The following is a 23,820-nucleotide window of genomic DNA, read 5'->3' as shown; positions in this document are numbered from 1 at the left end:
AGTCTTCTTAAACCTAACTTACCACCACCTGCCACGCACTAATTCAGTGACACCAATTTCCTTGCTGTTTCTTGAAAAAGATGCCAGACTGGTCATTTTCACTCGCCATACTCCATGCCTGGAATGCTCTCCCTCCTCATCTCTGTTCCTGGCTTGGCTTTGAAGAGGTTTGGGGTTGAGGGGTGCTCGACAGGCCGGGTCCTGCTGGAAGAATTCAACTCAAGCATTCTCAGCCAAGGGAAAAGACAAAGTTTATTAAAGGTTTGCCATAATGAGTTGTCTTAAGAAATCCCACCTTTTGTGATGCCTGTTTCCACAAGCGGGCCAGATTCAACCTACTGAACTAGATTGAATCTGAGCACCTTCATGGAGGCAAGATGGAGATTATATACACAAAGATTGTAGGAGGGATTGAGGGGTGGTTTGGGGTGACTAGAGGAGGGGTTTAGGGAGGGACTTGAGGAGGAGTCTAAGGAGGAGCTTGATGGGACTGAGATGAGGTCAGACTCCAGGGTGGGAAATAGCTGAAGGCTACATGGAGATGACAGCAATAGAGGGCTAGGGTAGCAGAGCTAGGGTTTAGACATTTTGATAAGGATTAAGTATGGGAAACAGCTGGACAATAGAGGGCTGGGCTAGGCAGAGATTTGGGCCCAATGATAATGCAAGGCCCATGGCCTTAGGGGAAGGCCAGATCCAGTTGGAAGAGTCAAGGAGAGTTCAAGGGGGCTCCCAGAGACTGTGCCCTCATCAGCTTCCCTAGCTTGCCCAGCTAAAGTCCTAATTTTTTTTCTCTTTTCTTTCTTCCTTTTTTTTCTTTGGTGATCTGAAAATTTGCCATTTGTTAACGTTTTCCAGATCATCATTTAAAATCTATCTATCTATCTATATCTATCTATCTATCTATCTATCTGTCTATCCGCACACATATATATGTCCCCAATTACATGTTAAAACAATTTTAAACATTTTTTAAAAAGTTTTCAGTTCCAAATTCTATCCCTTTCTCCCTCCCTCTTCTTCTCTCTCCTTGAGATGGTAAGCAATCTGATATATATTATACATGTGTAATTATGTGAAACATTTCCATATTAGTCATTTTGTACAAGTATACTCAAGCAAAAAAAAAGAATGAAATAGAAAGAAAGAAAGAAAGTGAAAAATAGTATGCTTCAGTCTGTATTCAGATACTACCAGTTCTTTCTCTGGGGACAGATAGCACGTTTCATCATGAGTTCTTTGGGATTGTCTTAAATCATTGCATTATTGAGAATAGCTGAGTTATTCACAGTTCTTCATCATACAATATTGCTGTTACTATGTACAGCGTTCTTCTCATTCTGCTCACTTCACTTTGTATTTGTTCATTTGAATCTTTCTAGGTTTTTCTGAAATCATCCTGCTTGTCATTTCTTACAGCACAATAATGTTGCATAACAATCATATACCATAACTTATCCAGTCATTCCCCAATTGATGGGCATCCCCTCAGTTTCCAGTTCTTAGACACCACAAAGAGAGCCACTATAAATATTTTTGTGCAAGTAGGTCCTTTTCCTTTTTCTGAAATCTTACTTTCTACAATAAGCTTTCCTCTTAATTCTAGTGCCTTCTCTTTGTTGTTTATCTCTGATTTATCCTCTACATGGTTTACTTGTACACAGTTGTTTGCATGTTGTCTCCCCATTAGACTGTGATTTCCTTAACAGCAGACCATTGTTTGCCTTTCTTTGTATCTTGAGGAGCCTGGCAGTCATAGGTGCTTAATAAATGCTTATTGACTGATTATACCAGGGGTGGAGAACCACCCCTGAGGCCACATGTGGCCTTCTAGATCCTTGGGTACAGCCTTTTGACTGAGTCCAGGTTTTACCGAACAAATACTTTTATTAAGGAGATTTGTTCTGTGAAGTTTGAATTCAGCCAGAGGGCCTCTCTTGAGGGCCTAGAGGGCCATATGTGCCCTTGAGGCCGCAGGCTCCCCCACCCCTGCTCTAAACCATCATGAATTGGACCTGTAGGCAAACAATGAGCTGTAGATGAGGGTATGAGAAACGTGGTTTTGGCGATCACTGGACTTCCTAGGCAGGGCCAAAGTCCTGAAGAAGAACCCTGTGATAATCCCTAGGGAAGGCTGTACAGACCACAGGACTCCCAGAGGAAGACCAAGTGGTAGCCATCCCTTAATCTGTGGGGATCACAGGGCCTCCTAGGGGTCAGACCCTAAGGAAGACCCAAGTGATGGCCCCTTAGGATGGCAGTAAGATCACAAGGCTCCCGAGACAGGGCCGGAAGTCCCATGTGATGTCCCCTTAAGAAGGCCGTGCAGACCACAGGGTTCCCCAAGGGAATCCAGAGTGGTAGCCCTCTTAACACCGCAGTGGGGATCACAGGACACCCCAAGACAAGATCCAGGAGTAAGCCTGGCAAGCTTCCGCTTCACTTGACCTTAGGAAAATCCATGTGATTTGCCCATTCACACCCAAAGAATTCAGGACCAGAGTGGGCAGAGGAAGGCATTTTATTACTCTCCCCGGGAGAGCAGGTGTAGTGCTCGCGGGAACACTCACACTGATATAGCTGCAGGAGCAGGGGTAACCATTCCCTCCACTCCTGCTAGAGTCATGGTTAGTTTACAATCTTTGTTTTTTACATAGTTTTCCTAGGTTATACAGTTTATATAAATAGGATAATACGGATACAGAAGTAAAAGTGAAGTTAATTAGATTTTCCTTGTCTTAGTTTAGGATTAAACTATATTCTTTTACTTCCCCTACTTTCCCTCTTTAACATATGCAAATTAGGCCTGGATTCTTGACCAAGACCAGACCCTAGATAAGCTTGAACTGGTTCAAGTGGGTTTGGCCTCTCTAATTCCCCAGACTGCCTTCTCAAAAAGCATGCACATGCTTAGAAGCCTCTGACCTCCCACCTGACCGACCTTGAGGCCTGGTCTCTGCTAAAGCTGGGGTGGGGGAGGGCAGGGAAGCACACCTTTAGTTCTGTGGAAACAAAACTCCTCCTCCCATTTCTTACAAGGGGTTAGTCATCTTTCTACTCTATTCACCTGGAATGTTTAGGTGACTCAGTTGACCAAAAGTGAGTTTATTATGAAACGAGGCTATTGCAACTATGAAGTTAAGAGGATGTTTTAATAAAATAGTAGGGGAAACCTCATGTTTGATAAATTTAAAGATCCCAGCTATTGGGGTAAGAACTAACTCTTTGACAAAAGCTGCTGGGAAAACTGGAAAGTGGTATGGCAGAAACTAGGCATAGACAAATATCTCACATCATATATCAATGTAAGATCTGTGGCTAGTGGAAGATTTCTTGACCAAACAAGAAACAGAGGTAAAAATGGATAGCTTTGATTACATGAAATTAAAGTTTTTTGCACAAACAAAACAAATGCAGCCAAAAGTAGAAGAAAAGGAAACTGAGAAAAAATTTTACAGCAAGTTTCTCTTATTTCTCAAGTAGAGAACTACATCAAATATAAGAAATAGGGCCCATTCCCCAAATGATAAAAAGGCAGTTTTCAGAGGAAGAAACCAAAGCTATAAACAGACATCTGAAAAAAAAATACTCTAAAGCACAAATAATTAGGGAAGTACAAATTAAAACAGCTCTGAGGTACCATCTCACACTGCATCAGATTGGCTAAGATGACAGAAAAAGAAAATGACAATGTTGAAGGGATTACGGGAAAATAGGAACATTAATGCATCATTGGTAGAATTATGAACTAATCCAGCCATTCTGAAGAATTCGGAACTATGCCTAAAAGGCTATAAAACTTTGTAAATCCTTTGAGCTAGCAGTACCATTACTAGGGGATAAAAATAAATGAACATTGTAAAGATGTATCTTAGTATAGACTTAGTAACTGATCAATACAGCAATTCACTACAACTCCAAAAGACTTAAGAAGCAAAATACTGTGACTACACATGTATAACCTATATCAAATTGTTTGCCTTCTCAGTGAGGGGGGTGAGGAGGAAGGGAGAGAATTTGGAACTCAAAAGTTTAAAAATGAATGTTAAAAATTGTTTTTACATGTAATTGGGGGAAAACAAAATACTAAATAAACATTTTTTTAAAAAGAAGTAAAATGCTATCTACTTCCAGGTAGAGAATTTATGGGCTCAGATTGCAGCTTGAAGCATATTTTTTTTCTTTTTTTAAGAATCTCTTTCCTTTTTTTTTCTTGGACCATGGCTAATGACAAAATATGTTTTGCATGACTTCATATATATAATGAGTACTGTGTTTCTTGCCTTTTCAATGGGTGCAGGAGGAGCTGGAGGGAGAGAATTTGGAACTGAAAATAAAGTTTAAAAATAAACTAATAAAATAGTAGGGGAAATATACCAAGATTTGCCAAAGCTTTTCCCCCCCTTAATATTCACAGCTTTTAAAAGAGGATTAAGAAAGAGACAGTCTTGGATGAAAGACAGGTTAGTCTAATGGAAAGAGCCCTTGGAGTCTGGAGTAAGGAAAGTCATAGGTTCATGTATGCCTTGAATACTCACTAGCTTCGTGAACGTAGGCAGATTTTATAAAAGTTGCCAGCTTCATTTGATACAATAGCACAGGCTCTTATCAAGTAAGGAGTTCCCAGCTTGATGTACCCCGTGCCCTTTTTGGGGACAACCCCAAATAAGTCAAGGATGGGCAGGGAGGCCAGAGGACAGAAGACAGCTGGAGCATACTAAAGAGAGAGAAGGAAGGAAACGCAACTTGGTTACCAGGAATTCTACCTGATTTCTTGGATAACTTCAACTCCATAGCAGGAGCCCTAGAAAAAAGTAATCAGGAAGAAGAGCTATACTTGTAATTTCATTGATTTTGGGAATTCCTTCCACCAATGCAAGTTGGTACCTCCTCAGCAACTTGCAGTCTTAGAGAGTTGCTCAGGGCATTAAGTGATTGCATGTTTTGTTGAGGGGAGCACACAATGTGTCAGGCAGGATAGAAGCCAGGTTTTCCTGATTTTAAGGTTGCTTCTTCATGTACTATGCCACAATGAGCCCTGAAAAGTCAGCAGTTAATGAGTAAACAAAATATTAGCTATTACTCTACCATTTTCAATTTTTTAAAAATTACTTTTCTGGGACGCTGTTGTTTCTGTTTAACATATGTTGGACTGGATGAGCCAAGCATCTGCCCTTTCATTTTATGACAGCAACACCAGTGCCCTCAGGGCATCCCTCCTGACCCCTCTGGATGGTTTTCCAGGCGTCTTACTCACTTGGGACAGACTCCTGCTCTCCTTTCTGGCCTTCTGGATGCCTTTGCTTCCACTTATCTACTTGGGGATGGAGACTTGGCTTTCTGCCTTTAAGGCTACGCCTTGCATCATTTGTTAAAATGAATGATTTCCTTGGTGACCTTTATTTTAACTTCATCCACGGGATCCCTTACTCAGTGACCTTTGCACATTGGATATGCAGTGTACAGGGTGAAACCCGACACCATAGAAACACTGATATGATCACATTAAACAAGATGAGAGGAAACAGAAGGGAGAAAGCAAGAGAGGTAATAAAAATGCTTTTAGATCAGAGATTCTTAACCTTTTTTTGCATATGATGGCCCCCTTTGGCAGTCTGGTAAAACCTGTGGACCTCTTCTCACACCTGCGATGTTTTTAAATGCATAAAATAAAATCCCTAGAGTTACCAAGGAAACCAAGTATATTGCAATACAGTTATTAAAGTATTTTTGAAAAAAATTCATGGAATCCAGCTTTGTAATCCCTGTATTGAGGCCACCAAGTGGCTGTAGGAAAGAGTTTAGAATGAAAGGAGGTTTTGAGTAGCTGGGAACAAAACGCATGGATTCCATTTATCCTTTATTTACTTTTTTTTCTCTCTTGAGGATCATGGCCATATGTCCCCATAAGCCTTCTCCCAGGAAGCCTCCCTTTGAACATCTGTCTTCCATGTGCCTAAAGGTTCTATTCTCCCCCAGCCTCGCAGAAATCGCCATGGGAAGAAGCCTCAGTTTATCTCTCTTTTGTTGCTACTCTCTAAACCAGTAGATTCTGATATCTCTACTAATGCTGCCCTTGGCTCAAAAGACCTTAACTCATCCCAGCTCCCTTACTAAGTTTCTTTTTAGCAATCCGAGAAATGAAATTATAATTCCATTCACAAATTATGGACAAATGCTTATGCTTTCAAGAGGTTAACTCTTGCAGCCTGAATTTGACTTACTTTAAAAATGTTAATCTTGAAAGTTCATCATAACCTGCTTCGTGTTGATGCTTTAGCAAGAAATGATGTTTAAAGCAGTAATTCATATGCAGTAATAGCTACCCCAAGTGATCTGTTCCAGCCTCTTGGATTACCCTTTTTTGTTAGGATGTCGTAAAGTTAAAATTGTGGCTTTCTTTTTTTCTCCAAGAGTTCATTGTCTTTTTATGATGGGGATACCTCCTTTGTGCACTCAGCCCAGATATTTCTCATTAGCCTTAGTAAATTTCATGGTTTGGCAAGCAGGGATTTGAACGGAGGTATTACCTTGAAAATGGGTCCAGACTCCTCACATGTGGCTGTAGCAGCATGAATGAATGGGTCTCAAAAGACGTGTATCAAAGTGTATCAAAGCCGACAGAGAAGCTTCTAAAATTTCCCCATCTGCCTAACAGACTTGGCTCACGGGCTGTGTGCCCTACTCACGAAGGCCTCCCATTGAGGTCTCTGTCTGTATTAATCTTGAGCTGTAATTTCATTGATTTAAGGAATCTCCAACATGGAAATTTATTTTAATGTTGCAACTGATCCAAGACTACAATCCTAGAAAATTGCCAGGAGCAGCGAGAGGTTAAATGACCTGCCAGCAGTCACACAGTTACTATGGGTTTAGATGTTATACTTGGAACCTGAAGTCTTCCTGACTCCATGGCCCACCCTCTCAACACCATCCCTCGCTTAGGTGTTTCCTCTCTGGGGGAAAATCTTTAGAGAAGATCTGCCACCAAGATGCAAGAGCAGAAGTAGGGACTGAATTTTTCTGCTTGATGCTGGCCCTGTCTCCCATCTTATTTTAATGCCTTTCAAACTCCAGGGCTTGACTGGAACCATGTTCTTTGTCTTCCTTCTACAGAATTCCAATGGGATTTACACTGGCTTTATCAAAGTTCAGATGGATTTGTGCAGACCTATCAATGCATTAACTTCTTGGAACCCAGAAAAACACGCCTCCAACAATAATGGCTGCATGAATACACTTCACATCAGCAGCACCAACACTGTCCGGGAAGTTATTGAGGCCTTGCTCAAGAAGTTTCTAGTGTCTGAAAGCCCAGCCAAGTTTGCACTTTATAAGCGTTGTCACAAGGAAGACCAAGGTAGGCTGCTGTTTAAATTGTGCTGTTTCCTATTCCTGGGCCTCTTTATCATGATCATTCCTGTGTCCAGGGAACCTTCAGTGGCTCACCGTTGCCTGTTAACGTTTCCGACCCTGACTTGTCCATCCTTTTCTCAAGCTACTTTTTTTTATTGATCAGTAAGTAAATATCAAGTACCTAGGATGTGCCAGGTACCATACTAGGCACTGAGGATACACAGATGAAAAGGAAACCACTTCTGCCTCAAGGAAATTCCTTTCTTTTTGATAAGATCCCAGAGCTGCAACTGACCTCAGAGGTCACCTTGTCTGACCTCTTTTACTGATGGGGAAACTGAGGCCTAGGGAGTTTAAATCACTTGACCAGAGTCACAGAAAAAGGAGGTTTCAGGGATGGGATAAAAATCTATGCCCTCTTACTACAGGGCCAATGCACTAAGTTCAAGTGTGACCTCAGACGCTTATTGGCTGGGTGACCTTGGGTAGATCACTTAACCTCTGTTTGACTCAGTTTCCTCAACTGTAAAATGAGGATAATAATAACCCCTACCTACCCAAGGTTGTAGTGAGGATCAGTAGACTAATACGTGATTAATATTTATTTTGTTTAATTTAATTTAAGCTTAAGTATTAAGCTTAATATTAGATATTATTTAAATACTTTAAATATTTAATTTTTATATTTAAAAAAATGCTTAACACAGTGCCTGACACATAGTTAGGTACTATATAAATGGTGGTGGTGGTGGTGGTGGTGGTGGTGGTGGTGGTGGTGGTAGCAGTAGTTGTAGTAGTAGTATCATCCAGCTAGCTATTGACTGTCCCTCCCCCCTCTAAAACACACACATGTGTATGTATATGCATGAACATACACACACACACACACACACACACACACACACACACACACACACACACATATTACTGGGTGGTCCAGGGGATAGAACACTGGGCTTAGAATCAGGGAGACTCATCTTCATGAGTTCAAATCCAGCCTCAGATACTTTCTAGCTGAGTGACCCTGGTCAAGGTACTTAATCCTATTTGCCTCAGTTTCCTCATCTGTAAAATGGTCTGGAGAAGGAAATAGCAAACCTCTCCAGTATGTTTGCCAAGAAAACTCCCAGATAGGGGCTTAGAAGAGTCAGACACCACTAAAACAACAATAATATACTACTACTACTACTACTACTACTACCACTACTACTACTACCACCAACACACACACACACACACACACACACACACACACACACACACACACACACAGAAAGCAAGAATGAGTTGCTTCATATCACAGTAAATTTCCAAAGTGTACCCCTTCTATTGAACTCTCTCTCTCTCTCGTTCATTCATTTAATTTGTATCCAACTCTTCCTGACCCCACTTGGGGTTTTCTTGGCAGAGGTACTGGAGTGGTTTGTCATTTCCTTCTCCAGCTCATTTTATAGGTGGGGAAACAGAGTCACATAGGTAGTATTTTAGGCCTGATTTGAGTCGATCCAGGCCTGGCACTCTATCCACTGATCCTTCTAGCAGCCCACCCCTCTCCCTTGTGGGATAAAACAGCTCAGCAAAACCACCCACCCTAGTGCCCACTTTGAGAGTGTATGCACCATCATGCATTTGTAGACTCCCAGCTCTTCGCAGAGGACAGAAGCGTATTTCGTCATCTCTTCTCTGGTAGCCATTGACTCTTGCTAGGAAGTAGCCTTTGAGACCTTTTTAATTAGAAACGCTTCACTACATACATGCCTACATACTTGGCAGTTCCACGAGGTCTGAGGCACCGGTCTCCTGTGCCCAGGGCTTACTTTGGCAGGACATAACGGCATCCCTCCTCAGGAGTGAAGAAGAATATCACACCCACATCCCTTTTGGTTCATCTTCTCTGTTACTAGAGCAGCTATGTTGGATGAGTCAAAAGGGAATAAATATATCCATTGTTGGATGTTCTGTACAAGTGAGTCCCAGCAAACACGGCTTATCCCCAATGTTCATTTGACTTTGAAGTGTCTATATTTCATCAGTCACCCTTTTAATTTTTTTTTTTTTGCCCACCAGTTCTTTGCCCACTTCTTTCTGCTTGCTTAGAAAAATTATTAACAGGCAACAGTACTGTATGTACATATAGTCCATATGTGCTTTTAAATTAAAGCTATTGACTTTGAATGTGGAAAGATTTGCTTGATTTTTTTCATACATAAAACCACATGTTCTTGTGACAGTCTTTTGAAAGAGCTTCAGCATGTGACTTAATTGATTTTATTTTTCTGAAAATAATGAGAACAGCGCTCATTGTGCTTTGCCTTACCTGTTTTTATCTGATGCGTTACTTGCCCATGATGGTGATTCGTTCATTTTAGTAATGGCCAGTTGTAGTAAGATGGAGTAGGTATAGTGGACAAATTTCTTTGGCGGATGGGAAGCAGGCTAGTTCAATAGATAAAGAAGTGCTCTGTAAAATGGATCTATTGTTTCCCTGTGCAGTTTACGCGTGCAAACTCTCAGACCGAGAACACCCCCTTTATCTGCGTTTGGTAGCAGGGCCAAGGACAGAAACTCTGAGCTTTGTTCTGCGTGAACGTGAAACCGGAGAGGTAAGTGGTATTCCTTACTATTGCTGTAGGGTGTATCATCCCTGTTTATCTCAGTGGTAGTTGACCTTTGTAACCAAGTGGGACAAGGAGGCAGAGACAAACTCAGTGTCAATCTGCCGTTAACATTTTAGTAACCTTTTTTTTTGTCTAATATTTGGGATGGGGTGGGAAGAAACAGTATTTTTAAAAGGTCTTTCAAGAGCAAAAGGGGACATAGTAATTTCATTGCTATCTCTTCAATCTTAATGTTTATATAATTTTTTTTAAAATTATTTTATTTTATTTTGTTTTTTGGAGGGGGGAAGGCAGGGCAATTGGGGTTAAGTGACTTGTCCAATGTCACACAGGTAGTAAGTGTGTCAAGTGTCAGAGGCTGGATTTGAACTCAGGTCCTCCTGACTCCAGGGCTGGTGCTGTATTCACCGTGCCACCTACCTGCCCCTATATACATTTTTTAAAAACAGAAGTTTATATTTTCTTATATGCCCATCTTTCTTGTTCATATATTGAAGTGTTTGTATTTGTTAATTAAATCACCATGTAAAAAATGGTGGAGGACCAATGGAGGAGGACCTGAGTTCAAATCCGGCCTCAGACACACCACTTACTACCTGTGTGACCCTGGACAAGTCACTTAACCCCAATTGGCTTGCCCCTCCAAAAAAATGGATTTTGGGGGCTGGAATTTTGTAGTTGGTCTCCAAAGATTTCTTACACGCTGATGCTTTTACTGTTAGCTTAATTCTGAAAGTTGACACTTGCTCATTCCTAAGAAAAAGTTTCTTTGCCAATTTGTTGTGAACGGGGAAAAAAGGAGTTTCCTGCTTCTTGGCTAGCAAGACCCTGAATTAAGGACATTTTAAAAAATTTCACAAGATAATAGTAGATTTAGGACTGGAAGGGAACTTTGAGGCCTCCTAGCTCAACCCTCAAGTTTTATAGAGGAGGAAATTCAGGGTCAGAGGAGCAGGATTTGAACTCTGACCCAGTCAGTGTCCTTTCTGTCGCACCCATGTTGCCATGAATGATTAAGACATCATGCTTGCACCTGTGTACTGGGCAGTTCTCTCCCTCAAGGAAAAATGTCTTTAGGGCCGTGCAGTCTAAGGAGAAAAGCTTTACAATGACCTTTGGACTAGTTGTTAGCTTCATAGTTAAGAAATCTGTCCAGCCCCTTAATCTCAGTCTCCCATCTATAAAATGGGAGGGATAATAAATGACCTTGGGCAGGATGATGAAGGTGAATGAGAGAAATTAATATGAGACGATCTATTCAGCAGTTTTGAGCTACCAAGAAGGAAAAACTGCTTTTATAAATTATTCATGTTACTTTTTACTTCTGCAACTTTTGAGGCTTTCTGAATACAAATTGCCGTTGTTCGGAAAAATACTATTTTGGAATTCTCATTTGGATTCTTAAAAGGGCGTTCTGTCCATATATTAGCATTTCCCCTGAAAGCTCCAACTACAAACCCTTGCCTATCCTCCATAGAGTTTTATAATTTGTATTGTGCTTTTAAGTGATCCCATCTGGTTAACTTAATTTACAAACTCCTGAGGAGGGATCCAGCTTTAGCTGGTTTTGGAATGTCACCTCACACGTTGTTAGAATTCAGTAAATATTTAAATATCATAAAGTATCTTTTTAAAGGGAACCATTGTGTCCCCAACTGCTTCGTTTGATTTTCTGACAGGCTAGGGAGCTTCCAGGAAGGATATCCTTTCTGCCAGACTGATCATAGGCACCGATTCTCCCATTTATAATCGTTTAAATTTAAATTTATAGTTTATAACCTGAGGTACTGAGAAATGGCTTGGCCAAGGTCACACAGCCAGTATGTGTCAGAGACAGGACTTGAATCTCCACGTTCTGACTCTGAAACTGACTCCCAATCCACAATGCCCCACTGCTTCTCTTAACTATACAGTATATGAGGTTTCTCTTGCTTCTTAATAATTTCAGGATCAGCTGAGAGTTTGGCAGATATGACAGGTTGGTAATACTGGCTTATTTGTTCATTTTTTCCTTCCACATTTATTAAACATAATATGCATTAAAATCTTGGTGGTTTTTTAAAGCATTTTTAATAAGGTAAAAGTAGTATAGTGTGAACTGTCATTCCTCATACTTCCTTCACACAATATTCCTCGTACCTGGAATCCCCTCCCACTTGTCGCTGTCCAGCCTTAGTTACCTGTAAACCTCAGCTGCAAGGACCTTGGACTATTGATTCCACCCTATCCCTGGCTCTTAGGCTCAGAGCTTTCAATCTGGAAGGAATCTAATTACAGCACTCATTTTACAGATGAGAATACTGAGTCCCAGAGAGATCAAATAGCAGAGTTGGGATGTAAATCTTTTAGTCATGAGAATGAACCCCAAAACTGAAATACTTTTAGAAAGAAATTTATTAGGTCTTTTGGTGAAAGAGAGTGAGCTAGAAAGGAGGTATGGTTCCCTCTCATCCAGGTGTGTATACACACACACACACACACACACACACACACACACACACGTATATACATACACACATATATACATATATACGCACATGTACATATATGTATATATTCACACATATATATCATATAGAATTTAGACAAGGGTACCTGCACACATACACAGTTAAGCAGTTTTACCCAGAGAGCTAGGTGGATTGAGATAGATTATCGGTAAATGTAAACATTTAATAAAATGTGAGCAAAGCCAAAACACAAGGGGAACCCAAAATACAAGCTTATGTGGATACAGAACAATACTTGGGTCTAGGTTTAGGTGGATCCGGGACCTGCTGGTACCCACAATTCCTTGTCATCTCCTTCATTCCTGGGGAGTTATTGAGGTCAGGACAACATTCTGGGTTGAAACAATTTCTAGTCACAAAGTTAGGTTCAAATGATAGTAATAAATAATGAATAATAATCCACAAACCCAAGTCCTCTGATTCCAAATCTGGCATTTTTTAAAGTCTCAAGATGTAATATTATCTTTGTTTTACTAATAAAGAAAAATTTATTCTGTTATAATAAATACCGAACTTTATATAATGTAATATACATATTGTATATTTATAATCATATATTACATTTAAAATATCTCACATAATTCACTCATTTATATAAATAATGTAAATATTTTTATTATTATACTATTTATAAATATATGTGTTAGAATTTTTATAAATATATGTTCATAATGTTTATGTTTACATCATTTATAATAGAATATATTTCATATAACAGAATTAATATAAATGTGTTATAATATTTATAAATATGTAAGCACAATAAATTTGACATAAGTAAAATAAGTTTTATATAAATATATTTAGGTTTATCTGTTATTCACAGTATAATGATATATTTCATATATTATAAATATAGAATTTACATAAACATTGCTATAAATATTTATAAATATATTGATATATTAAACAAAAAATAAAGTTTTATTTATTTTGTCAAATATTTCCCGGTTATATTTTAGTCTAGTTGAGGCTGCAGTGTTTTTTGACACTTGCTCTAGGCAACTTTTTGAGACTCTAAGCTATAGAGACCTGTTGACCACATCTTGGGAGTTCTCTGTACCAATGAAATCTCAGGTCCAGTTTCTTTCCTTCATCTACTTTGTCCTGAGCACTGTATTGGGTGCTGGGAGATAAAAGAGACCCCCCACACACACACACACAAAAAAAATAGCAACTGTTGTAGCCCCATAAGGTGCACACAGTAGGTAGCCAGTAAGTGCTGACTTGGGCAGCTAGATGGTACAGTGCATAGTACCAGGTCTGAAGTTAGGAAGACGAGTCTTCCTGAGTTCAAATACAGTCTCAGACACTCCCTAGTTGTGTGACCCTGGGGAAGTCAGTTCACCTGGTTTGCTTCAGTTTCCTCATCAGCAAAATGAGCTGGAGAAGAAAATGGCAAACCATTCCAGTATCTTTTGCCAGGAAAACCCCACATGGGGGTCACAAAGATTCAGACATGACAAAAACGACTGAACAGTAACAAAAATACAAAATGCTGACTCACTAAAGTACCATGTGATGTATTATTCACTGCATCTATGTGTGTGTATGTGTTTCTTTGCCCCCTGCAGTGGGAAGCCTTCAGTCTTCCTGAGCTACAGAACTTCTTGCGGATCCTGGACAAGGAAGAAGACGAACAGCTTCAGAACCTTAAACGGCGCTATGCAACTTACAGACACAAACTTGAAAAAGCCCTCGAAGAAAGATGGAAGCTGGATTAAACAGCAGCCCTGGACCACTCAGGAATAGTGCAGGCTACTTAAAAAAAAACAAAAAACAAAAATTAAAAAACCAACAAACTCAGACGTAGCACGCTCAGTACAGTCAACAAGGCGGCAGCAGGTGTGCTCTTAAATGAGCTGGTTTACAGTTCTGTGATGACAGGTTACCTCTCCTAAATTTGTAGATTTAGTCCCATTCGGCACCTGGCACCTATTACCTGTCTAAGGGACCTGCAGGCTTATCATACCACCCCAGAATCCCCTGTTGGTGAGTGGCATCACCCTTCAGCAGGCTGTAAATCTGTGGTAGATTGCTAACAGGATTCTAGGATGCTTTGAAATATGAAGGATAGGGTGTGGTTTTCCCTGTACTTTTTTTTTTTATGATTTTATGGCTTTTAGCCCAAGAAATCTACAAATTGGTTATTTTTTTAAAAAGCTGAAAGAAAAATCCAGTGTGAACAGTTTTAGGCATCAAACTATACTGTTTTTCCTGTTATTAAACAGTTTATGATTTTGCATGAAAACAGCCATGTATAGTGGAAGGCATAAGGAAGCTAGGAATTTTTGAGAAATTTTTGAAGGCTTTTTGATGGAGTAGAACTAAAGAAAGAAAATAGTAAGTTAGAAAGAAGGCATGAGTAGAGACAGGAATCCTTTGGTGGCCAGCAGTGGAATTGTGAGTAGTTTGGTTATGATGATAAGAGGGATGTGGAAGTTGCTTATAACTCACTTTTAAAACAAGACAGTTTTAAGGTATAAGATGTTCTATATATGGGATGACTTGATTTCTTGGGGGGAGGGGAGTAAAGAAAAAGCCAGGTTGCCCCTGAGGTTGCCATGAGGACTGAGGGTTAGCCACTGTACCTTATAAACCTGGGCCTTTGTCTAAGCAGAGCGGTACCGTCAGATAACTTGGGATAAGCTACTTTACCTGTATGAACCTACCAGGTGTGGAATGGCAGGTCTGTTTCCTTACCAAACAGACCTAAAACCAAGAGAGGCACAGACCAGTTTCCAAGGAATTATGAACACTGGTGATGCCCAATGATGTCCCCTTAAACATTTTAGAAACCGTGTTGCCATTGTGTGGTTTCTATTACGTGAGGTTGTTTCCTAGGAAGGTCTGTCTTTGTCCTTAGCAGAAAAGACTGGAGGAAATGAATTATTTCACCTGCTTTCTCATGAAAAAGACACAGGTCAGAAGCTGCATCTGATTCTTATTTTCTAGACTAAAGTACTCAAAGCCTCGTGGAGCATCCATAGTCATTTCTTTCCTTCCCCTTCTCCTTCCATTCTACCTTTTCCTCTATTCTTTGGAGTCTGTGATATTCCAGTACTGAACCAGGATGTGTTACGTTGCCAGGTTCTCCCCTCCCCATCCAAGACTGCTCAGCCCCTGGCAGAATCAGAGCATGTAGGGGAAAAGGAGGGGAAGAGTTTGTATTTGACTGCTAATGTAACTGGTATTCTTACAGAGACATTTATTTAAACAACAGATGCTCGTTCCAACCAACCAAAGAGATGGATGGGTGTGCAATAGAAGCCTTTCTCAAATCAGGTTCAAGTAACTCCTCACTCGAGTAGTCCTAGCATAAATGGTTTATTCCAGTGGAAACATGAAAAAAGAAAATAAAGTCTGCTTAAGTTCAAGAGGGCCCATGCTGCCCATTTTTTACTCTAGACATTTATTATAAATTCCCAAGGAATTGTTAACACTTTAGTGACACCTAATGGCTTCTTTGCGAAACTCCAGGGTGGTTCAGTCCTGTGCCTCTTAATCTGCAAACTGTGCCTTGTTGTTGCTTCCTCTCCTCATTTCCAGACTTTCAGGCTGACTTGATGAAGAACAATCGTTGTGTCCTAATCGTTTGTGGGTTATGCAGTACTACACAAGTGACTGAGACAATCATATCTTCTGCAACTGTTAAGGAAAAGGTTTTTTTAAATGTAGAATGATATAAAATATGTTTGCCACACCATGTCTGTTTAGTTTGCATGAAACTGTGTAGGGCATGTATGAGGTTTTTTTAAGTGACGTTATCAACAGACACTTTACTGTAACGTTCAGGGAATGCTGGTATTTTCTTTTTATTATTCAGACCACAGCCTGGGTTTGAGTATTCTCTTAGCAACCACCACCTGACTTTTGACTAACCTGTCCCAGTTAGATGAGAAGTTTCTATTTCTTGAAACTTTGACTTTTCCTATTTGAATGCTCCTAGGATCTAACAGTAGCTGATGGGTATCTGTGAATTATCTTTTTTCTTTTTTTACTTGAAGTAGATTGTCTGTAAAATAGGCATCCGCATTTTATATGATCCAGAAACCTCAGTGGTTGTCTTAAATGCACTACAAGTTATGATTTGGAAAACTTACTGTATTGAAATTTGCAGGTCTAGAAAGACTGATTTTGTTGTGTACTCTATCCCCCATTCCCCTGCAACACTGGTTACTGCAGCAGCTTTTAAATGTTTGAAAAAAGAAGTTTTTTTAAAAGGTCTGGTCTAGCCAAAGAAATATTTTGAGTTTATTTTTTACCAGTTGCTATATTAAATGACCTAAGTTTTGCTGTAGTGTTGTTGATAGTCAGTATGTGATGGTACAGGAAAGAGGTTGAAGTAAGGTGGTGGTAATGCAGGGAAGCATTTTAAATTGTAAAAGTAAAAAAAAAAGTTTTTTTTTTAAAGTTATACTATTTATAATTTTGACAAGTTTAATTTTATTTTTATAGGGAAAATATTTTCCCCTGAAAATTGTTTCTGAAATGGCAAATTGTGGTTCCACTTATTAAAGTTGCAGTTGTTGTTTGTTTGGTGTTTGTGTGTTTTTATTTAATGACATTTTACAAGTAATTAAAGACACCTGCATCAAAGGTCGCTGGGTAGGAGGGAAGAGCCTGTGGCCCGTTTGGATGGGTCTCTACCAGAGTGTTGAAAGTAGAGTATATTTGTTCTTTTTAAATTGCCTCCTTAGGAAAGATAATCTAGTTGGTCACTCTCTGTGTTTCTACTTTGAATTTTTGGTTTAAAATCCTTGCCCTATATCTGACACTCTCCCCAGAGCCCCTATCTTGGACCTTTAGAATGGAAATAGGAGTAGGTTCTTTGTTTACATCCAACATTTAAGGTGAAGTTAAAATTTTGTCTTCTCTTCATTTATTTATTTGTTGATGGAGACTTGGTCTTGGACCTTAATTCTTGGACTTGCCAAGGCTGGAAGTGTGTGGTGGCCACTGATGGCAAGTCTTCGTTGCTGATCAGCATAGAAACTTTGACCTGCTGTTTCTGACCTGGGCCAGTTTGCTCTCTCCCTTAGGCAACTTGGTAGTCCCCATCTCCTGGGGCTGGACTTAATGAGGACCCCTGATTGGCTTTAGGTCTAATGTAGCTCAGAACCAACTCCCAAGCTTAATCAGTTGCCAGCCTCAGCCTCCCCAGTAGCAGGGATTATACCACTCCCAGCTCCACTGGGATGACCCAAACCATGTAGGTTCTCTCACTTTCCTCCTCTTGTTCTCTCCTCTGAATGACAGTGACAATTTTGACACCATTGGATTAATTCCTAGGGAGACTAACAATGAGCAGAGCCAGAAAAAGGACCCTAGGACTACAGATTTGGAGCTGTAAGGTCACCACGCCCAATCCCTTCATTTTACTGAGAAGGAAACTGAGGCACAAAGTAGTTACTTTTTGTATTACCTGTGTCATGTTACCTGCCCCCACAGGCTTTTCAGAGGACCCAAGGCACTCAGTTCTAATGCTGTGTCCTTCAAGAGGTTTTTCTTTCATTCTCTTAATTGTTAGTGTCTTCCCCAGCATCTTTTCCACCACTTCTCATGAATGCTTCATCCTTGGTAATATGTTCCATCCGACTGAAAAAAAGGCCAAGGTGTCCCATTGCATCCAGGGCCATCTCCAGTTGTCCTGATTTATATCAGGCCACTGGACCCAGATGGTTCCGGAGGAGAAAGTGAGGCTGGTGACTTTGCACTGCCCTCCCTCGCTTAAATCCAATTCACTTGTAAGTCATGGCATCACCTTTCTGATGTCATGATCCCTTCAAGAAAGAAGGACAAGCAACAGTGCCCTCCCACTCACATTTCTGGTATTTGCCTGTGAACATGTTGTATTCTCCCAGTAAGATCTTTGAGAGCAGGGGTTGTCTCACTTTTTCTTTGTATTCCCAGGACGTTGCCCAGTGCCTGACATATAGTAGGTGCTTAATAAATGCTTGTTGATATCTAACCTAGAAAAAAGAATATTAAAGGGTGGGGCATAATATCTTTCTTCAAGTATTTAAAGGGCTATCAAGTAGAAGAGGGGCTAAGTAAATTTTTTTATTATTTTTTTTTGGCTTTGGATATTGCAAAAACAAATCTAAGCTTGCTGTCAAGAATTAAATTAATTTAAACTAAATTGAAACTCCAAAAGTGGAATGGTTTGACTGGGGAGATACTGGGTTGTCCCTCATTGGAGGTCTTTAAGCATAGACTGGACAACCACTTTCTGGGTATGTTATAGCAGGGATTCCTTTTGGGTACAGTTTAGTAGATGGCTATTAAAGTCTTCCAACTCTGAGATGCTGTGATAACTCACCAGCCTGGTAGCCCTTTCTGGACATACTCCAGTTTGGATTATAGGGCCTTTTTGAGGTCATTTAGTGTAGTTGTGTCACTTTCCAAATGAGAATATTTCACCTTTGAAAATTCATTATCCAAATGCCACTTTCCAAACTAGGAATCAAAGGTGTTAATTGACCTGTACCCAAATTCATACATAAATACTAAATAGCCAAACAAGGGCTCAAACATCAGTCCAGTGGTTTCTTTCCAACCCACCACCCTGGTGACATCTCTCCTAAAATGAGAATAGATTTGACATGTGACTGGGAGAGAATACAATCCCCTCTCCCATCGTAGACACTCTTAGTGTTGCTAAAGATACATTTTGGGGGCTCCTGTGCTGTAGCCGATTCATGAGCTCTCAGTCCGCCAAAATTCTGAGATGTATTTTCCCCAAACTGTTGTCGAGTCATCATGCCTCCTCCGTGGGTGTGGGACTTCACATAAGCAGGATCAAATGCAATTATACCATTAAAAGCATTTTCATATACATCAAGTGCTTTTCAGCTGCCAGGTAACATTTAATGGTTGTTAATGATTAGTACAGCAGGGAGGCACCTGAGGTTAAACCAGGCTGCACAGCAGGTGTGCTAACATTTTTGATTACCTAGGTAGAATCATTTCATGGCTCAGAATTTAGAACCATCTGCCAACTTCTCTTGAAAAAAATATTCTTGCTATGATGTGTCTCCCAATGCAGACACTCAAGAATTTCACGCATGCCATTTTTGGAACACTCCCAAAGGATTCAAATTCCATTCTTAGAAAGAAAAAACATGATGCCATGTTTTCCCAGATTTTCAGGTAACATACCTTCAGTGGGCATTTATCTGAAGGCCAGTGCTGTGAACCAAGTCTACTTGGGTAAGATTAGGGCATGGTAAACTCGATTTTGATCATTAAAAGGTCAGTAATGAAAACTTGGACCTCTTTGACTTCTGATATCTAAACATTTTTATCCAATTTCATTTTTCTTGCTCTTCGCGCCCATGGAAGAGGAAAAGTTTTGGAGGGTTGGCTTTTTAAAAAAAAAAATTTAGTGGGACCTCTGATTTGAATGTCATAGGGAACTCCCAGTGAGGAAATGCCCTCCAGCAATGCAGATCCCTAACTATACTGTGATTTTATAACCTTAAAGAGTTGCCAGGGACACTGAAAGATTAAGTGACTTGGGTAGGGTCACATATTTAGTGAATCACAGGGAAGACTTTAACACCTTTAATAGTTCTCATCACATAGTCCATAAACATTTATTAGGCACCTACAACATGCCAGGCACTGTGCCAAGCACTGGAGATAAATAAAAGAGGCAAAAGATGGTCCCAGATCTCAAAGAGCAAAGTCTAATGGGGGAGAAAACAAACATGTATGAACTATAAACAGGATGATTAGGAAGTAAAGAAGAGAGGAGGAAAGGTAGTAGAATTAAGAGGGGTTGGGGAAGGTTTCCTGTAGAAGATGGGATTTTAGCTGGGACTTTAACAATTGGGTTTGTTTTTTGGTCATTTCCTTCTCCAGGTCATCTTATTTTATTTTAAATTTGTTTTTAGTTTTCAACCTTCACTTTTATACGATTTTAAGTTCTAAATTTTCTCCCCTCCCCTACATGGCATGCAATCTGATATAGGCTATATGTGTACAATCATATTAAACATATTTCCACTTTAATCATTAAATAGGCAATAGGGCAGCTAGGTGTCTCATTGGATAGAGCACTGGGCTTGAAATCAGGAAGGCCCAAGTTCATGAGTTCAAATCCAGCTTCAGACACTTGCTATATGAGTCATCTAACCCTATTTGCATCAGTTTCCTCATCTGTAAAAATGTGCTGGACAAGGAAATGGCAAACCACTCTAGTATCTCTGCCAAGAAAACCCCAAATGGGGTCACAGAGACACCACTGAAAAACAACACAACAAACAAGTCTAGGAAGTCAGGCATTCTAAATATACTGTGTGTATAACTGAATTAGAAAATTGGATAACAATTTGGAATTACATGAGAAGTCATTAAGCTGTCCATATACATTATTCTAAGTATATCACTACTGGGCACGAAAGACCAAACAATGCACCCCTCCTCACCATATAGTCTTAGCAACACTTCATAGTAAAAAAAAAAAAAGCATGAGTGTCCATTGAGTGTGGGAAATATCTGAACAAATGCTGGCATATGAATTTAATTTATTAATTTAAACTGGGTAGGACTTAGTTGAATTGATGCAGAATGAAGAAAGCAGAAGCAAGATAATGGGAGACAGGACTACACTATTGTAAACACATCAAAAACCACACCAGAAGTCAGCAGAGTTGGGATCTGACCAATTTCCCTCGTGGAGAAGTAATGATGGAATACCTCCCACCACCACCTCTGCCACCCCCCACCTTTCAGCAGAGAGCTGCAGTGCCACAAATGTGAAATAACACAGGACACCAGAAATGGGTAGCTGTGTCTGATTTTGCTCCAATGTTTTTCTGTGTTACACAGGGAGAGTATGAATGGGGGAAAGGTAGAAATAACTGGTATAAAAACAAAAAGGAGGAAATAAAACTCTGAAAAAGTCTTACCATGGATCTACCATGAAATTGATTTTAAATATCAAAGATCAAAGATGGAGAAGGATCCATCTATCCAAAAAATATTTACTGCAACATGTGAGAGTCAATAACTCTAAAGAAAGTGAGTGTCAATCAATTAGAGAATGGCTGAACAAATTATGGTAAATGGATGTAGTGGAATATTATTATAATGAAAGAAATGACAAATATGAAAAATTTGAATTCAGAAGGAAATAAGCAGAATCAAGGGAACAATTTCCTCGGATCACCCCATTAATGTAAGTAAAGGAAAAGAACTTGGATCAGGGTTTTAAATTCTTACAATACAATCATGACCTCAAAGGATCAATAAAAAAAAAGGTGCTGAGACATACTTTTTCAGACATAGCAAATGTATTGATTTGTTATTGTTACAAAGGGGGAGGAGGTAAGTTAGTGGGAAGTGACAAATGGGGAAAAATGTTAAAAAATGTAAAAAATACAAAAGAAAAAAGTTCAGAATGAAACACAAACTGGGCAATTACGTTGCTAAGTTGCCAAATTTCACACTCGTGTTTTTTAAAAACAAACTACATAACAAGTTCATAGTTTGATATGTCTGAATGTGTTGATGATTAAGTTCATATTTTTAAATTCTTTTAAAAATGATTTTGAGAAGCCAAAAGCTAGCAAAAAACAACTCATCATTTAAGATTTGTATAATTCATAATTATATAATCATAATTTACATTTGTAATCCCCTTAGAATTCATTAGATTATAAGCTTTTTGAGGACAGGGACTGTCTTTTTCCTGTTTTTGTATCCTCAGTGCTTGGCATGTAGTATGTGCTTAATAAATGTTTATTGCTGACTAAGATTTTTAGATAGCAATACTAAAATACCAACCTATGTTTTCACTTAGCAATTCTATTATATGATGGAAATAAGCAAGATTGTTGACCTAAAGAGAAGACTCTCCCCAGAGTTGTAGGATAAAATGCTCTAAAGCAATGAGAACTTTAGCAGCTTCATTTAAAAAGTGAAAGAATGGGGTTCAAAAAAAAGAAACAACAAAAACTTTTCCTACCTGCCATGCTTAAATACAAAACAAAACACTGTCATCCTCTAGAAAAAGATGTGCAATAATGAAATTAAGTACAATACTGTAAATCATTACCTGCTTTAGGTGGACAATACTGGAGACTAAAGACTGAAAATAATGAATCAGTGCAGGAGAAGCCTTTTAAGTTTGAAACAGTTTTTTCTGCCTGTTAAATCTCTAGCTTTTTTAAAGTTTTTTTTTTTTTAAATAAGTTCCAGGAGGGAAATGGAAGGTGCTGAGTGAAGCTCCTTTTGTTGTTAAAACTGTAAGAGAAGGTGTCCTTCCTGGGTTTGACTGAGCCAGGCCACATGGTAGCAAGAGAGCTCTGTGTCCATACTTCCTGTTTTCAGAAATCCAGGTATTGTTCCTTCCTCTCTGTATCTCGTTCTTTCTGGGTCTGACAGACGTGAAGATTTTGTTGCAAACTTCAAAAGAGACTGGGACTTGGCTTGGGCTTTTTTTTTCTTGGTTAATGATGAGGCCTGGCTCTTATTTTCTCCAAGAGAGTCCATTTGTTAATTATAAGGCACCTTGGTCTTTAACAAGGGAGATCTGGTTTGTGTTACCTAACACATACACGTGTAGTTTCATCAAATAAGCCAGCCCTTCACAATCCAACTTTCAAGTTCAGGGAGCCAGGACATCCGGAACTAATTAAGCCATTTGTGGTTGCTTTCTTTGAAGAGGAGTGTGTAGGGAGGGGCACTTGCTTTAGTGGTCTTGTGCATTTACAGGTTCAGTGATGTTCATCTTGCTCCCACAAAGATACAAGCTTTAGTATCTTGCCAAAACCAAGATTCTTCAGGATCAGTCACTGCTTCTGCGTTCTCTCTTTTCATTCCTTAGCTCTTTGTCATTTGGCTTCCAACCTCATCACTTAACCAAAACTGCTCTCTCCAAAACCAGTGGTCTTTATTAATTTTTTAAATTAAAATTTTTATTTTCAATCCCAAATTCTCTCCCTTCCTCCACCCCCTCTTGTCCATTGAGAAGGCGAGAAGTACGATACCCATTATACATATAAAGTCATGCAAAACATATTTCCACATTAGCCAGTGGTCTTTTAATTACCAAATCTAGTGGTCTTTTTTCAGTCTTCATCCTTCTCAACACCTCTCTAGGCTTTTGTGTCACTACTCTATCCAGTTTCTTTTCCTATCTATGTGATGGCTCCTCAGTCTCCTTTGTTGGCACTTCATGCACGTCATGGTGCCTGAATATGAATGTTAAGACGTATCTCCAGCCATTTTTGCCCCCGAGGTTCAGGCCTGAATTGCCTATTGGACATTTCAAATTGGATGTCCAAGCTACATCTTAAAATCAACATGTCCAAAACAGAACTCATTTT

The 23,820-nt window shown here is 39.5% G+C and overlaps 1 protein-coding gene across 1 annotated transcript in view; it reads left to right on the top strand.

Annotated features, from left to right (window-relative positions):
* RASSF3 (Ras association domain family member 3) overlaps nt 1–17,020 on the top strand; it is a 101,142-nt gene extending 84,122 nt beyond the window's left edge. The window contains exons 3-5 of the mRNA XM_036760420.1: nt 7,117–7,360; nt 9,850–9,959; nt 14,059–17,020. Of these exons, the coding sequence (XP_036616315.1) occupies nt 7,117–7,360; nt 9,850–9,959; nt 14,059–14,208 (504 nt within the window). The 3' untranslated portion in view covers nt 14,209–17,020. The remainder of the gene's footprint in view (nt 1–7,116; nt 7,361–9,849; nt 9,960–14,058) is intronic.
* Nucleotides 17,021–23,820: the final 6,800 nt, after the last annotated feature.

This window comes from Trichosurus vulpecula, chromosome 5, assembly GCF_011100635.1.
Source record: "Trichosurus vulpecula isolate mTriVul1 chromosome 5, mTriVul1.pri, whole genome shotgun sequence".
Taxonomy (NCBI): Eukaryota; Metazoa; Chordata; class Mammalia; order Diprotodontia; family Phalangeridae; genus Trichosurus; species Trichosurus vulpecula.
The sequence above is the reverse complement of the archived record's forward strand: the minus strand, read 5'-3'. Positions and strand labels throughout refer to the sequence as shown.